The sequence below is a fragment of the Crinia signifera genome, chromosome 11 (genome assembly GCF_055691185.1).
Source record: "Crinia signifera chromosome 11, ASM5569118v1, whole genome shotgun sequence".
In the NCBI taxonomy this organism is placed as follows: domain Eukaryota; kingdom Metazoa; phylum Chordata; class Amphibia; order Anura; family Myobatrachidae; genus Crinia; species Crinia signifera.
The window spans coordinates 31,465,409-31,482,018 of NC_139227.1; the positions used below are offsets into that span (position 1 = coordinate 31,465,409).

At 46.6% G+C, this 16,610-nt stretch overlaps 1 protein-coding gene across 5 annotated transcripts; it reads left to right on the plus strand.

Annotated features, from left to right (window-relative positions):
* Positions 1-5,571: 5,571 nt before the first annotated feature.
* On the plus strand, positions 5,572-14,657 carry HSDL1 (hydroxysteroid dehydrogenase like 1). Of its 5 annotated transcripts, none has more exons than XM_083165664.1 (5): positions 5,572-5,726; positions 8,916-9,148; positions 10,311-10,747; positions 12,428-12,646; positions 13,261-14,657. In XM_083165664.1, the coding sequence occupies exons 2-5, from the start codon at positions 8,929-8,931 to the stop codon at positions 13,324-13,326; spliced, it is 942 nt and encodes a 313-aa protein (XP_083021790.1). In that variant the 5' UTR covers positions 5,572-5,726; positions 8,916-8,928; the 3' UTR covers positions 13,327-14,657. The 5 variants fall into 5 exon arrangements, with proteins under 5 accessions (XP_083021790.1, XP_083021791.1, XP_083021787.1 ...); XM_083165665.1 differs by having other exon boundaries at positions 5,597-5,726; positions 8,923-9,148; XM_083165661.1 differs by lacking the exon at positions 5,572-5,726 and adding an exon at positions 5,758-5,816.
* Positions 14,658-16,610: the final 1,953 nt, after the last annotated feature.

Consider the following 16,610-nt stretch of genomic DNA (forward strand, 5'->3'; position numbering starts at 1 on the left):
GAGATGAGCGGACTTCTGGGATGTGAGCGCTATAAGAACCGTACACCATCAAGATAAGGTGTATACACATGGGCCCATTTCAGATCTGATCGCAGCACAAATTTGTTCTCAAAATGGGCAAAACCATGTGCACTGCAGGTGGGGCAGATGTAACATGTGCAGAGAGAGTTAAAAGTGGGTGGGGTGTGTTGAAACATATCTAAATTGCAGTGTAAAAATAACTGTAAAAATCTAATTCTCGCTATGCATGTTACATCTGCCCCACCTGCAGTGCACATGGTTTTGCCCATTTTGAGAACAAATTTGTACTGCAATCAGATCTGAATAAGGGCCATGGTGCGGATTCAAGTATGGACTGTTTTGCTTATGCAATTTATCTTGAACTTCCAAGAGACCAGAACCACCGATATTGACTGTACACACTGTGCAATTTTGGCTATGCAAGATTTTGGCTATGGACCTGATTCAGACGTGATCGCTGGGCTGCTAATTTTCAGTGCCCAGCGATCGAGTATACGCCACCCCGCCGGAGTGAAATCCCGCAACGTGCAAGCCTGCAGGCCTCTCACCATAGAATCATTTTCCCAGTGTGCGCAGGACTTACTCGGCGGCTGCGATAGTAACAGGCTGGACGGGGCCGGAGCTGACGTCACACATTTTCTCCTTAAACACCTGGGCGCTTCTGCGTTTTCCCCGACACTTCCAGAAAACGCCCGGATACCACCCCCAAACACCGGCTTTATGGAAAAAAAGTTGCGTATGGCAAGATGGCCTCACGCATGCGCACTACGGGTTGTACGCATGCACAGTCTATTGATAACCACCCGACCTGCGAATTCGCAGCTGTGCGATCAGGTCTGAATCAGGCCCTATGTACAATTTTGACTACTGTTCTAGGAGTGGGACGCCGCTCCTTGCCCCACAAACACCCCCACACAGCACCCTGACAGGCACCCGTCACTGGTACATCGCCTAGCCAGTGGATAATAGACACTGACCTAGCTGCACACAGGGGGAGACATAAGTCACACATTGCGACTTATGGTAACTAAGGAGATCTGTTGATACCCCCATCCCCGGAAGGGCTCTCCCTGCACACAGCAGAGGTCCCACATTTATCTAGACTTTGAAGCCATTGACTCTCAGACCACACAGGTTCAGGACCCCTCCTTACACAACATCCCACTAGTGAGAGACGCGGAGGTACCCCAACTGTGAGTCGAACGTGACTACCCCCAATCCCCCACCCATCCTCATTTGAGGAGCCCTTGCACTCCCCATTTCATTTAGAATAAAACCAACTATTTTTACAACACCTTAAGGTGCGTACACACGGGGGCGATTTTGTCCAAAATCGCGGGAAATATGGTCGCTGAGCGACCATATTACCCGCAATGGGAGTGTGCACCGGCGATATATCGCCGGGTGCGCGCTCCCGTTTTTGCCCCTGTGGTGATCGCTGGTCGCAGGAACATGCTCCCGCGACCAGCTGATTACCACTGCCGGGCTCCCCCGGGCAGTTTCTTTTTCATCAGCGACCATCTCTGGTCGCTGATGAACAGGAGAAACTGAGCAATATATCTCCCCCGTGTGTACACAGCATCAGTCTACTTCTCTGCTCATTAAATCCATCCCCACACCAGCCACAGACAACACCAAACCCCATTAGAGTGCGCAATTCACAACATTTATTAAACAGTGTAAAAGAAAATCAGAAACCAGTCTATATGGAGCTTCAAAGGATTGGCATATGTCTTCATTTCTTTTTGAGGATCACAGTCCCACTGTCAGATAGATTTCATTTTAGGCCATGTTGACATCTGCGCTGCTGGAGGAAGGCCATGCTTCATTTGAGTCTGGAATTCGAGGAGAGACGCCGTCGTTGATTTTCTTTGTACATTTCGCAGCCAATGTGCTGTGGTTCCACTAACACTTTAGACCACACCAATATTTCTACGTTATCACTCAGTTATCACTACGTTAGCAACAGAAATGTACTTTTAAATTAGAAGCTTCTGTTGAAGCACAATGTCGCCGCAAAGTGTTTCCCTGCCAGCGTACCCCAAGCTACAACAACTCTGTACTGGTGGGAAGATAAATCACATGAATCAAATTATTATAAATAGCACTAATAAAAAAAAAAAGAGGGGGTGTGCATAGCTACCGGTACCCCCGGCACACAGCCATGAAAGTGGGCATTCTGAGAGGGGCGTGGCTGAACTTATGCGATTCAGCATCTACTACCCCGCACAGCACACCGTGTAGAATGCCCCGGCCCCTCCTGAGGGTGTAGCTGCCTGATCATATTATCGTAGCCACGTTAAGTCCCTGCTATACAATGTGGAGACGACGTGCAGTGAGCGGTGTGGCTGCAATGATGCAATTCAGTGTGAAACATGTTGTCTGCCTGGTTCCACTTTATTCGGTAACTGCCCACTTGGGAGGTGGGCGGATCCTGAGACTGTCCCGCTATTCTGGTTTTCAGGATCCTCCCGGTCATTTCTGGAGAGTAGACAAGTATGCGTAGACTGGCCAGAACCTGTGTCCCTTATTAAAGAGATGATCTGCCAACCTCACCTATCATCCATGGTCAATAGAATAAAAATATTTTTTTGTACTGAAAATAATCAGAAACATTTGTCTACAGCAAAAAGATAGACACCATTAGTTCGACAAGCCAAAAGGTTGACATGCAAAAAGGTCGACATGCAAAAAGGTTGACACTACCATTAGGTCGACAGTGTCTAGGTCAACAGTCAAAAGGTCAACATGGTTTTTTTCACTGTTTTTTGAGCCGACGTGTCGACAGGTGGTATTTCATGCCCTACCATCCACTAGGGCGAGGTGTGAGAATAAAATAGTGTGCCGAGCGCAGCGAGGCACCGTGCCCGAAGCATCGTGAGCGAAGCGAGCGATGCGAGGGCCTGCGGTTTACTTCAAACTGTGTCCATGTCGACTGTGTCGACATTTGGGTTAAAAAAAACAGTGGAAAACCCCATGTCGACCTAGACAGTGTCGACCTAATGGTAGCGTCGACCTTTCCACATGTCGACTTTTTGCATGTCGACCTTTCTGCAGGTCGACCATTTTGCATGTCGACCTTTTTGCATGTTGAGCTTTTTGCTTGCCGAACTAATGGTGTCGACCTAATGGTTTTCCCGTACCCACCCTTGCGAATGGATGTTTATGCTAAATACCCATTAGCAATGCGCAGGGAATGTACTCATGATGGGGGGCGGGCATCGTCAGTTAGCCAACTGACGATGCCCGCCCCCCATCATGAGTACATTCCCTGCGCATTTTCGCTGCTTAGCGAGTCAACCGGAATCACCCCCTATGTCAGTTAGGTACAACATCACATATTTATGCATGCGTCAGTATGACAGCTAACATCCCGAGGAGTGTCGCCAAGGGCCTTATTCTAGTTCACTCTTAGAGGCAAATTCCTTCTTAGCTGGACAAAACCATGTGCACTGCAGGGAGGCAGATGTAACAGGTGCAGAGAGAATTCGATTTGGGTGGGGTTTTACTTCAAAGTGAGATCTATTGCAGTGTAAAAATAAAGCAGCCAGTATTTACTCTGCACAGAAACAAAATAACTCACCCAAATCTAATTCTCTCTGCACCTGTTACATCTGCCCCCCCTGCAGTGCACATGGTTCTGTCCAGCTAAGAAGGAATTTGCCTCTAAGAGTGAACTAGAATAAGGCCCCAAGTGAGGTTCCATCAGGATGTGATAGATAGATAAATGAATCAGTGGTACTTGTTTCCTAGCACAGCACCCACAATATTCAGTCATATGGCATTGTATTCAATTTAAAATTGTATACCATTGTATATGGCATACAATGGCATACAATGCAATGAGATGTGATTTTAAATTGTATATAGAATCTTTAGGTGGTTACAATGTTAAATGCACCCCCACTCAACTGCCCCTATCAACGGCAACCCGAAGTGTGGCGAGCGCAGCGAGCCCGCGAGGGGTGTTGGTACGCATCCTCCGACCTTTTCATACCCCCACTATCCACGTCAGCTTGGAGTTGACTTTATATAGTGTGGCGAGCGCAGGGAGCCCCGCATTATTTCACATGTATTCCACGTCGCTGCGCTCGCTACACTATATAAAGTCATCTCCACGCCGACGTGGATAGTGGGGGTATGAAAAGGTCGGAGGACGTGTACCACCGCTGCGCTCGCCACGCTTCGGGTTGGCGTTGATAGCACGGGTGGCGTGGGGGTGCTTTTAACATTGTAAGCACCTATTACGGTGCTTATACAATTATTTATCTTATAGGGGGCACATTTAACATTGAAAACACCCATTAGGGTGCTTATACAATTTAAAATCTTATACAATTGTATATGCCATACAATGGCATACAATTCGACGGTATACAATTTAAAATTGTATAACATCTGCTAACATTGTATCGCATCGTATGCCTTATGGTATGCGATGCGATGGGCGCCGTGCTAGGAAACAAGTACCAAATCAGTTCTTATTACTACATCACAAAACGTACCAGGAAAGAATAAAAGATCTTAATATGTATAGTTTAGAGCAGAGAAGGGAAAGGGGGGACATGATAGAAACTTTCACATATATCAGGGGCTATAACAAGGTACAGGAGGGAGACATTCTTCACAGGAAGAGGAGCAGCAGGGAACCGGGACTATTTGTCTACAGCAAAAAGATAGACAACCATTAGGTCGACACCATTAGTTCGACAAGCCTAGCTGACATAGGGGGTGATTCCGTTTGACTCGCTAAGCAGCGTAAATTCGCTGCTTAGCGAGCCAACTGACGATGCCCGCCCCCATCATGAGTACATTCCCTGCGCATTGCTAATGGGTATTTAGCATAAACATCCATTCGCAAGGGTGGGTCTTGACTGACCTATATTTTGCGCCATCCGGTCCAAGAACAGGGTGGGCAGCTGCCCGCCTGCTTTCGCATGGAGACGCCCAGCCTTTTTGTGGGAATGCCCAGGAAACACTGGGGGTCCCCATGCGCCAGCCCCCTGCCTGCCTCGATCTGCCCCTGCAAACACCTCTGCAACTATTCAAGTCACCGAAGGCATTCGCACAGCAGCCCTGCATATGCACAGGGCTTAAACATCGGTCCCTGGGGATTGGACAGATCTGAATGACCATAATGCCAGGAAATGTGTCCCTGCAGCTACACATTAATTGCATGAAGCTCTAATAGAACTTGATGCCTGGCGAGTCCACAGAATAGGAATAGATAACAGTGCAGCACTAGCAGCTTTAATTGCAGATACTGTCCACAAAGAGCTGAAAAGGGAGCAGGGACCTTGCTGCCAGCTATGTTGTTACCAAAGCAACTAATAAGTCATATAGGTTGGTTATGGTTGTGGCCAATTGTGGGCGCTACTAATACAGTCAGGTCCTATCAGGCGTGTAAACTACAGCGCGATCCTAAACTCCCCGTACAGTACTTGACTATCCCTGATGTTATATTATATATATTATTATTTATAAATAATCTAAAATTGGCAGAACTGTGCTAAATGTATCGTCCCGCCCAGCACTGTCATACTCAGCTGCGTGTTTTACTGAGCAACCAGGACCTGGAGCCTCAGTTGAGACGGAAGTGGGGACACGTTTTACTGCCTCCTGCGTCCACACAGCCGCTGAGTCCTGTCTCTAGTGTCCAGAGCTAGGACTAGGAGAAGTAACTAAGGAGGCAGCTGACATTTCAGGTCAGTTTGTGTTGCACTCATTGATCATCTACTCATCACAGTAGTATCACACCTGTGTCATCTGATGCTTAGTGGTTCCCTGGGTGTCTGGTGCGCCCTCATTTATAATGCAGACTCATTACCCTTTGTTTCCGCGTGTAGTGATATGTAATGTGTGTGTGGCTGCATGGTACAATACCAGCATATATGTCAGGGTTGCCTACCTGTCCCTCTCCATCAGGGAGAACATGCTCTGTTACTGGGCTTCCCTGGTAATGTATGATTGCCATCACCTGTGGGAAGATAGGTAATTGATAAGAAAGGCGTTTCACCACAGGTGATGGCAATCCTACATTACCAGGGAAGTCCAGGAACAGAGCATTTTCTCCCTTATGGAGAGGGTCAGGTAGGCAACCCTGAGATAGATCTATGTAATGTATATATTTGTAATATTAGCTTCATCGGTGATGTGTAAGTGGTTGACACTAAGTAAGCCAGTGCCATAGGTTAAAGCGGAACTCGTACCCCTGTGGCTGCTCTGATATTGACTGGCTATTAATATGCCAAGCCCTGCTCCAACCAGAGTTCTTTCCTAGGGGGATGTAAATTGTGTTTTTTTTGTCAGTAACAAGGGTCTGACTAGCTATTCAATTGTTTTGCAGATCAGTTATGATTACCATGGGTGCTCGCACACTCCTGAGGTGGAAATGTGCATAAAGTCTGTATTTTGTGTGCTCAAACCGCAGTTTTTGTCAGGTGTGGTATAGTGGTCCTGCAATCGGGATCCCGACTGCGTGCCTCCCAACATGACCCATTCCAGGAGGGACACAGGGCTCTGTTCCTGGACTTCCCTCTAAAGTAGGTGATGGCAATCCTAAATTAAAACCGGTCCATTGATAAGAAAGGTGTTTCAACACAGGTGATGGTGATTCTAAATTAAGAGGAAAGCCCAGGAATAGAGGATTCTGTCCCTCCTGGAGAGGGTCATGTTGGGAGGTATGCGACTGCTGGTGCTCCGACAGAAGGACAAGCACAAAGAAGACCCTTGCGGGCTCGCTTCGCTCGCCACCGGTTACGCTACGCTCGCCACACTATATAAAATCATCTCCATGCCGACATGGATAGTGGGGGTATGAGCGTACTAACTATAGTGGGCGCCCAACTAACATATAAGTACCAATAAGAATATAATCACATACAAATAAAAAACAAACCCCTGGTGTCAGTATTCCAATAACAGATGATAATGCACCCACCCTACCAATAAGAGAACAATGAATTTGTAATCCTTTCCTAGTGATTTCCCTATTTCAGGGGAAAATTAAAGGTATAATTACCGCCCCTGGGTACTCTCGGCACAGAATGAGTGTCCCTTTTAGTGTCCACGTGGTCGGCCCATGAAGGAAGGATAACTAATGTCCACTGGGTTTACAGCTGAGGGAATTCTTGGATGATAACTCTTGTTCCGGAGTAAATAACCATGGGGGGGGATTGTTGGAGGTGACGTCAGTGGTAATAATTGCTGCGATCTTGGAATCTCCTGTAGGGCTGGTTCGGACTGGTAACCTGCTCGGTCAGACTGGAGAGTGGGTGTAGCAGCAAAAACTGACACGTTTCACTACGCAAGGGAGCATTTACCGCCACGGACATCACCTCCAACAATCCCCCCAAGAGTTATCCATGAATTCCCTCAGCTGTAAATCCAGTTCCAATGGATGTTCTGCTTATTAGTTATCCAGACTCGACTGAGCCATTTTTTTCGACAGCTTTTCCATATGTAATTTACAAAGGAGATCTACTATAGAAATGACCTTTAAGTCACTTGAACGTCATGATGGTGTCTAAACCGTGATCACACCGTGCTTCACAGGACACGCTCCAAGAAATACCAGTACCATCTGTTCTGTTCTTTGCTCCTGTCTGTTGACCTGGGTTTTCTGGATGAGGATATTTTTGATTTCTTGGAGCACCAGAGCTGAAATAAAGTAGAGTCCCCATACTGCCACCAGCAGAACCCTCTCTGCATTGCAGTGTATTAGCAGATCTTCTCACTGTAATGAGGGTCCTCCTTTAGGTCCGGTCATTGATGCAGTGAATGTAGAGAGATCACAGCTGTTTCCATGAAAGCAGGTTGCACTGGGGAGCAGAGCTAAACTTTGTGTCCAGATACGGGAAGAAAAGAACAAACAAACATTGTAGGGAGCTTTGCCATCGATAGCTGAGAATCCTCCTGCTTCGCAGAATGGACCATCAGTGGTAAACCATTGATGGTTGTCAAACCTTGATACCTGGAGATTTGCAGCCCAGCGATCAGGTCTGAATCGTGCCCAAAGGCCATTGAGTCTGGTGTGCACTCTGCTGCCAATGCACCTGCAGCTTGCCCCTTCACTCTTCATGGAATTCTTACTATGGTTCCCCCACAGGTCTAGTGACGCCCCTGGACCCATTCCATAGCATAGCAGATAACTCATCCTCTGTGCATGAGATCCCAACGTGGCCATTGCAACAAGCAATATTACATGCTGTGGGCGGAGTCTTACAAATCATGTCACTTTGCTGGCATCTCCTAATGGTACAAGGTTCTCCCAATGATTCTGGCCAGTCTCTTGCTGAATATATGACACAGAGGGGGAAATTTACTAAAGGAAAATTTGTAAAAAATAGGTGTATTTGTATCCAGAAATACACTTATTTTTTACATTTACTATCCCGAAAAAATACGGCAATTCGTATTCGTATTGATGTGCTATCAATACGAATACGAATTGCCGTATTTTTGGGATAGTAAATGTCAAAAATAAGTGTATTTCTGGATACAAATACACCTATTTTTTACAAATTTCCTTTAGTAAATTTCCCTCAGAGCCTCATGTATGAATATGAAAGTCATATGGGGGAAATTTACTAAGATGGGATTTCTATTTCACATGGGATGTTGCAATGGACAACTAATCGGAATCTACTCATTTATTTAGCACCTTCTAAAAGGAAATATATAGTACCTCTTTCCTGCCACTCTCTGCTGAGGTGTTTCTAGCACAGTCTGGTCTGGATCTCAATACAGACCAGACTGTACTAGAAGCCCCAAAGCAGTCAGCGACACCCCTGGTAAGAAAGAGGAACTACATGGGTTTTGAAAAGGGGCAGAGTTCTAATGGTGTGATGTATTGGAGACACTTGGTGTAACAGTGTCTCTTCCCCTGGTTACAGGTTGGAGGTCACCATGGCGGCAGTGGACAGTTTCCATCTTTTGTATCGTGAGGTGGCCAGGTCATGCCACAACAACATGGAGCTACTGGCTGTGGTGGGCGCTCTGTACACAGCTAGGAAAGGCCTCAGCATCTTGTATGAATGCTACAGTGTGATCCGGATACACATTACCCCGCATCTACTCAGCAGGAGTGACCTGGTACAGCGGTACGGAGAGTGGGCAGTAGTGACCGGTGAGTGGGCGAATAGATGCAATAAAATGGGCTCAGGCGGAGCTAACCCGGGCCAGGAACCGGGCATCTCGCTATGTGGAGGTTCCCGTATGCACATAACTGTTTTTCTCATGACATGATTACATTTAATGTTCCTGCCATCTATGTGTGTGTCATACAAAGGATCTCAAGTTAAAATCCCTTTCACAATTATGAGTGTCCACTACAATTCTGTCTCTTAATAATAACAACAGGTGGGCGGGATGGTGGTGGTCGTAAGACACCCCCCCCCCCCCCACTAACCTTCCCCACCCTGCAGCCTTACCTTAACCCTTTGTGTTAGTGCCCCCCCAGCAGCCTAACCCTCCCCACCCTGCAATCTAACCTTGACCCTTCCTCCCTGTGGCCTAAGCACACTCGTCCCACCATTCTTACGGTCAGGATTCCAGCATCGGTATTGAGAGCTATGTCTTCTGGATTTTGGTGCCGGTCTTCTGCCCGCAAGCCAAGATTTGGGTGTCGGTATTTAGACTGCCAGCATCCCAACCAATCATACAGCAGTTAAAGAATGTTCTTGATTTTTGTAACCCATTCATTGGGCCTATTCACAGGACTGCGATTTGCAGCCCTTATGATTATTGAATGACCGCGCCTGTGCACAGGGTCCTCCCTGTAGAGCCAGCGGTGGCTTGTCATCACTAGCCGCTCGCAAGTGGATTGACAGACGGCCAGCATTTGTGGCAGCACCGCGGAATTCTCTGGGAGTGCCCTACAAAACGCAGGCGGCGCCCAGCCGTTGCAAGGGAGGGATGCTGATGTCATCAGTGGCCCCAATCTCCCCGTGGTCATCGCAGCGCTGAGTAAGTCTAGTCTTACACATGGGGGAATCCATTCGATGACGAGTGTTTCCGAATGGATCCCCCCTGTTTGCACGGCTGTGAATGCGATCACAGGGGTGGAAGACACTGCTGGGGCTGCGTTTACCTGATCTATTTGCAGCCCAGCGATCAGGTCTGAATTGGGCCCATTATCCGAAGTTAGGTTGTTGTGTATGTGTACAAATCATTGGCGGAAATGCTTGTCTGTGAAATCAATGACCGCTCTATTGGAAATGCTATACTGGGGCTGATTCTACGTTGGGAGTCACATGACACTATTTTATTATTGTATGTTTATGCCCCAGGTGCTACAGACAGCATTGGCAGAGCCTACGCAGAAGAGCTGGCAAACTGTGGGGTGAACCTCCTACTGATCTGCAGCGATGGAGCGCAGTTACGCAGCCTCTCCGAGGCCATCGCTGGCACCTACGGAGTCACTACCAGCTTTATGGAAGCAGATTTCCGCAGGGGCCATGGCTTATATCCTGCCATGAAGGAGGCTTTGAGAGATGTGGACGTGGGCATTTTGGTGAACAACGCCGGAGTGTTCTGTGAGGAGCCGCAGTGTTTCAGTGAGGTTCCTGAGGACAAGGCGTGGGAGGTCATCAATAGCAACATTGCTGCAGCTGTAATGATGGTGCATATAGTGATTCCTGGCATGGTACAGAGGAAGAGAGGCGCCATTGTCAATGTGACGCCTGGCTATGACTGCAGATACAACTCTCATGTCGCTGCCTCTAAGGTACAGTGTAATCTGTATAGGACTGAGGCCAGGCCTGGCCAACCTGGGGCTCCCAAGCTGTTGCTCCATGCCTTGCTAAAGTTTTGCTGTTAGCGAATGTTAAAACTGTGGCAAAGCATGCTGGGATGTGTAGTTTGACAACAGTGGGAGAGCCACCGGTTGCCAACGCCTGGCCTAGGCCATGGTCTCTAGTTTGGCTTATAAACAATAGCACAGTGGTGTATATTTTACAGTAATGGTATACAGTCCTACTTCTTTGTCTTTCTTGGGGGTCTCTGCTGCTTTGTGGGCATTGTCAGTGTTTTCCTGACAATGCAAAATACCAAGGGGGAGATTTATCAAAGAATCGAGGAAATAAAGTACCAGCCAGCCCCTAACTGTCATTTTCCAAGCACAGCCGGTAACATGGGAGTTAGATTCTGCTGTGGTACTTTATCTCTCTCAAAGCTTTGATTACCTTAGGGGTAAATGTACTAATTCAGGAGTTCTATCGAAGATGGGATGGCTAAATAAATAAGAAGTCAAATCTGATTGGTTGCAACATCCCATCTTTTCTAGTGAATTTACAGAATGCATTAGGATAAATGTTGGTTAAGCCTACAAAATGGCTGCCTCCGATGTGTGTTCGCTGCTAGGCTGCGTTATTATGAATGTTGGCTGAACCTGTAAAATGGCCGCCTCCATTGTGTTATCTGCAGTACTTCATATTGGCCCTCATTTACATGGGGCTGGACTTGCTATCGCTACCGTTTCCTTAGAAGCAGCTGTGATTCCCCTTGTGGTAATGCAGCAGGAGGCGTCTATTACATGCAGGCTCCTTTGGTTAGGGCATATAAGGTCTACAGTGTTCAGGTCAACCACTATTGGTCAAAATACAGAAGGTCGACATAGACAAAAAGTCAACACAATCGGTCAACATGTTCATGTTTTTTTTGGTGTCTATGTCGACATGGACTCGTATAAGTGTACTGCGCTCAGCATGCTTTGGGCACAGTACATCGCTGTGCTCGGCCCACGTGGCTAGTAAAGTTTCTTTTTGGGGGGGGGGTTTAAATCATGAAAAACTCAGGTCGAACTTTTTTTTTTGTTGACAATTAATCGTGTCAACCTAAATGTTGACAAAAAGTGGTCGACCTTTTGACTGTCGACCTAGCCACTGTATACCTAATGACTGGTGTTAAAGCCGAAATTAACGCATCAATAATTCTGTGCGTTTATTACACTCTGTTTTCTTAAATACTGTTATTATTGCTGCAGATGGCGTTAGCTTGTTGCACAAGGTACTAGCCACGGCGTATGAGGTCTGATCTGTGTCCTAGGATGTAGCATTGGATCAGAAGTTACCATCGGCCATCTTGCATCACCATGGCGACACGCAAGCCGCCTATCGTAGAGGCCAGGAATTCTGTCCAACAACAGATTCCCCCTTAACAGCAACAACACTCTGTTTTCATAAATAAAGGCGGTTGCCGGCCCACTAAACGGCATCATATTGTCAGTTGCTGACAGTCTGATTCCAGGCTGCGTCCTGTGTCACGTTAATGGGTCGCTGCACACGAGGAAAGCACTGATAATCGGTAATCTGTGGCGCATGGTGCCACTACCGCCACATCTGGATAACCCCTGTTGTGCCCACTCTTACTAAACATTGTGTTCTCTGTTGTCATGTGCTTTATTCAGGCCTACATAGACACCTTCAGCAGACACCTGAAGTCTGAGGTTGCGTCCAGTGGAATATTTGTGCAGTCATTAACCCCTCTGTGCGTCAGGGATACGTCTTATGGGGCATTCCGCTGCCTGCCAGCTTTGGTCCCCTCGCCTGACGTTTACGCCCGACATGCTGTCAGGACCCTGGGGTATTGCAACAGGACCACAGGCTACTGGGCCCACTCCTTGCAGGTAATGATGTATAGATACTATATTATATACTGGTGATTCTAGCACCTGCACCTAACCAATGAGGAGGGTATATGTTAATCAAGGGAGTAACTACCATAGGTGCAAGGGGTTCAGCTGCTTTGGGGCCCAGAGCTGAGGGGGGCCCATCTTTACTGTCTAAGTAATATGTTTTACATACATTTATCAGTTGCTAAATGAGGGGGCCCTTACAAACCTTTCCTATGATGCCAAGTAATATCTAGTTACGCCTCTGATATTCATTATGATAGGATCATTTAGAAGTTATGTGACTGTAGCGGTAGGTTTCTTAATGATAGGTCGGACCCTATTGTTGACTAAACGTCGACATGAAAAAAGATCAACAGGCCAATGGTTGATGCATGAAATGGGTCGACATGAGGGGTTTTTTTGTGTTTTTTTTTTTTTTCTTTTAACGATCCACGTGGACTACAATTGGGAATGGTAATGTGTCTCTGAGTGAGGCGACTTGCTCGAAGCTGCACTAATTGGGGATCATGTGTCAACATTGACACCAAAAAAATTCATGTCAACTTTTCGTGTCAGCATTTTGTCAATGTGGATTATGATTGCTGTCTTCTCCTGTTCACTCACAGCTAATGGCATGCCGATGGATCCCTGGCTGGCTGTGCACCTCCATTGGAAGATTTCTTCAGCATTGAAGACTGGAGGACGCTCCGTCATTGGCCAAGACTGCGTCTTCTTTTCAGGAAATCTCTTCCATGACACAAGGCCAAAATCTGCCACGAAAGCTAAAAGATTTTCCACATCCAATACAGATTTATCTAATTGATGCTGGTCAGTTATTGAGCCAACATTCCTTATATACAGTACTACTAGAATGCTGAGGGGAGAATTCAATTGGACATGGTATTTACCACGGACCACTTGATCCCCGGGGCTATTCAATTAGCCCTGAAGGCAGCCCACAGGCTGCACTTAACAGGGATTTCATTTTGCATCTGAACAGACCCAAAAAGAAATCCCTGATAAATAGCCTGTTATTGGCTGCCACGAACCAAGAAAACGCATAAGATTCTATTTTTAACGTCCAAAAACATAAAATCTAGTGGGCAAGAAAAAAATACTCTAATTAAAAAGCCCCAGGTGTTAAAGTCCAGGGCTCCAACCTTTTTTCACACCTGATAAATTACTGGGTCTCAATGGGTCGTCCGTCCCCCTAAATGTGTCACTTGTAGAATGTTACAGGCAGCTAAGAGAGGAGACATGCCAGCGGGTCAGTCCGATAATAAACCAAGAATTCATTAGCTGAATCTGAATTCATGGTCCATGTTAGTGCTGTGAGTACAATGGTGGTTTTATAGTTACTAGTAAGTCACTGGACAATGAAATGTATTGTTATTGCACTAAGCTGTTGTGTACGTTATTTATTGCCTCCTATTAGTGGAGTTTGGTAGTTCCCAGTATTAGTGATGTTGTTGTTAGGCTGTTTTGGGCTTTTACACTAGTGACTTACGTAAGTGTGACTGAGGCTTATTCATTAAAGTTTGAAAAAACTATTTGCGTACAATAAAATGTTGCTCCAGCCAATCAGCCGCTAACTCTCAGGTGTTTGAAAAATGACAATTGGGAGCTGATTGGTTGGAGAACCATTTATCATACGCAACAAGTTTATCACTGATAATGAGTTCACAATGATAAATGGGCTCCTATGTTCATTGTTTTCACTTGTTACTGGAGACACAATCCAGCAGTTATGAATTATTCCTGATGCGTCTCCCATCATCGCACACATGACGTCTCACAGAGTATGGCGGATGTTTGGCCACATTTGTGTTGATCTATGTTGGCTGATACACTAACTGCCCATGGAGAAGGTAACAATATGTTGCCCTCTGGTGGACAAAACAATATTTGTATGTATAATTCAGTAACACCTTACTGCCTATTGTTCTGTAACCTACAGTGTGCACCTTGTTTTTTATGTGCTGACTGATGTTTGAATAATTAAACAAGTTTTTTTAAAAGATAATTGTGTTTTTTTTTTTTCATATTTAATTTTAATGGTAAAAAAGGCCGGGAACAAGAAGTATACTGTAGGTCCTTGTCTGTATATTTGGACAGGTGGCATTTACAGCACAGCCGTTGTGTGGGATTAGGATATACGCTATACTGTGGGGTATTGTTTACCTATAAAAAATATCTAAGATGCACATAAAGGTATCAATTACAATACTGACAATACATGCAGATCTGTATAAAAGTTGGTTATAATAACCTATAGGGGTCAATCCAGTTACCTGCAAATACATCACAGGTGTGAGATAAGGGGCATACACACGTGGCAATGGGGGAGGCTGTGCTGAGCGACGGGATTAACCACGGATCGCTCAGCGCACATTGTGGATGAGCAGTGATGTATGCTGAGTGATCCGTGATGTGTGCTGAGTGATTCGTGATGTGTGCTGGGTGATTCATGATGTGTGCTGAGTGATCCGCGATGTGTGCTGAGTGATCCGCGATGTGTGCTGAGTGATCCGCGATGTGTGCTGAGTGATCCGTGACGTGTGCTGAGTGATCCGTGGGGGTGTGCTGAGTGATCCGTGATGTGTACTGAGTGATCCGTGCGGGCCAGTGTTCTCTGGTCACAGAACACTGGCGATGACTCGATTGTGACTGCAGACAGTATCCATCTAGCCAGGTGATGGCGACACACGGGACCGTGCATCAGCCGTCGCCGGGGGCACACACACAGTGATCCGTGCTTAATTTCTAAGCGATCTAGTGAGATGGCGTAGAAATAGCCCTCGTGTCCCCCCGTGTGTAGGCCCCTTTACACACAGCTGCTCACAGACCTGATTACAAGCAGCCGGATATTGATGAACTGTGAATGCGTATTGGCTGCAATGCCTGTGTGCGATGCTGACCAGCGATTACGTCCTGCTACTTCGTCTATTCACAAGCCGTGCGCAGGGTGATTGACAGGAACCCTGCGTCTGTGGGTGGTAACGGACCGTTTAATGCTGGGAGCGCCATGGATACCACATGTCTGTCTGAGCACTTTAGGGGAGGGTGTGTGATCTTGGCTCCAGGCCGGTTATGCCGCTGACTACGTCTCTGGCTACTCCTAGCTGGTAATGTCTGGTGCCCAGTGCAAAAACATGCGATGGTGAGCCAGTAATGAAGAATTATGGTCATTTTCGCGAAGTCTTTACACAGGGTCCACATCCATCCGCACAGCGGGATGTCACTATAGCGGGTGGCGTCTACCTGACTGTTGGCCGCTGCACTTTCCTGGCAGTGCAATCAGGTCTGAATTACCCCCACAGCCCCATAGAGCTGCAAATACTTTGGTGCAAATTTGAGCTCCGGGAGACACAGTGGTGGGGTTTTTTAGGGAGCGCTCCCCACTGGGAAATTTTTGGGGGGTGAGCGCTCTCTAAAAAACTTGCCCAGTGGGGAGCACTCCCTAAAAAAAAAAAAAAACACCACTAAAGGGGTTAATACATCGCCCACCGAGCGTTACTCAGCGGGCTGTCCCTAGCACACGGTAGGTGCGCTAGTAATTCATTTAAAGAATCTTTATCTCCCAGTTACCGACGAGCGGGACTGCCTGGGAAAATGTACAGAAATAAGTGTCAACTCTAAATCCCCATGTAGACTAGATGACATGGGGCACGTCGATATTATTAAATGAGATTGAGTGTACACTAAACGATGTTGGTAAATGATATCGCTCAGTGACATCACCAGGAACGGCTGAACATGTGGGGCGTTGGCTATAGAGCAAAAGTCAACCTACATTCTCATCTAGTGTGTATGGGGCTTATGGTAGCTATATGTTTCTGTTTAATGCAATACATAAATACACCCCTTGAGTAGTTTAACAGCTGTGCTGCCAGTGATCTCTGCAGACAGTATGTAACTATGTAGCATGGGGGGTAAGTGTGCACCATTGGGAGGTGTGTTACTATAATGGTGAGGC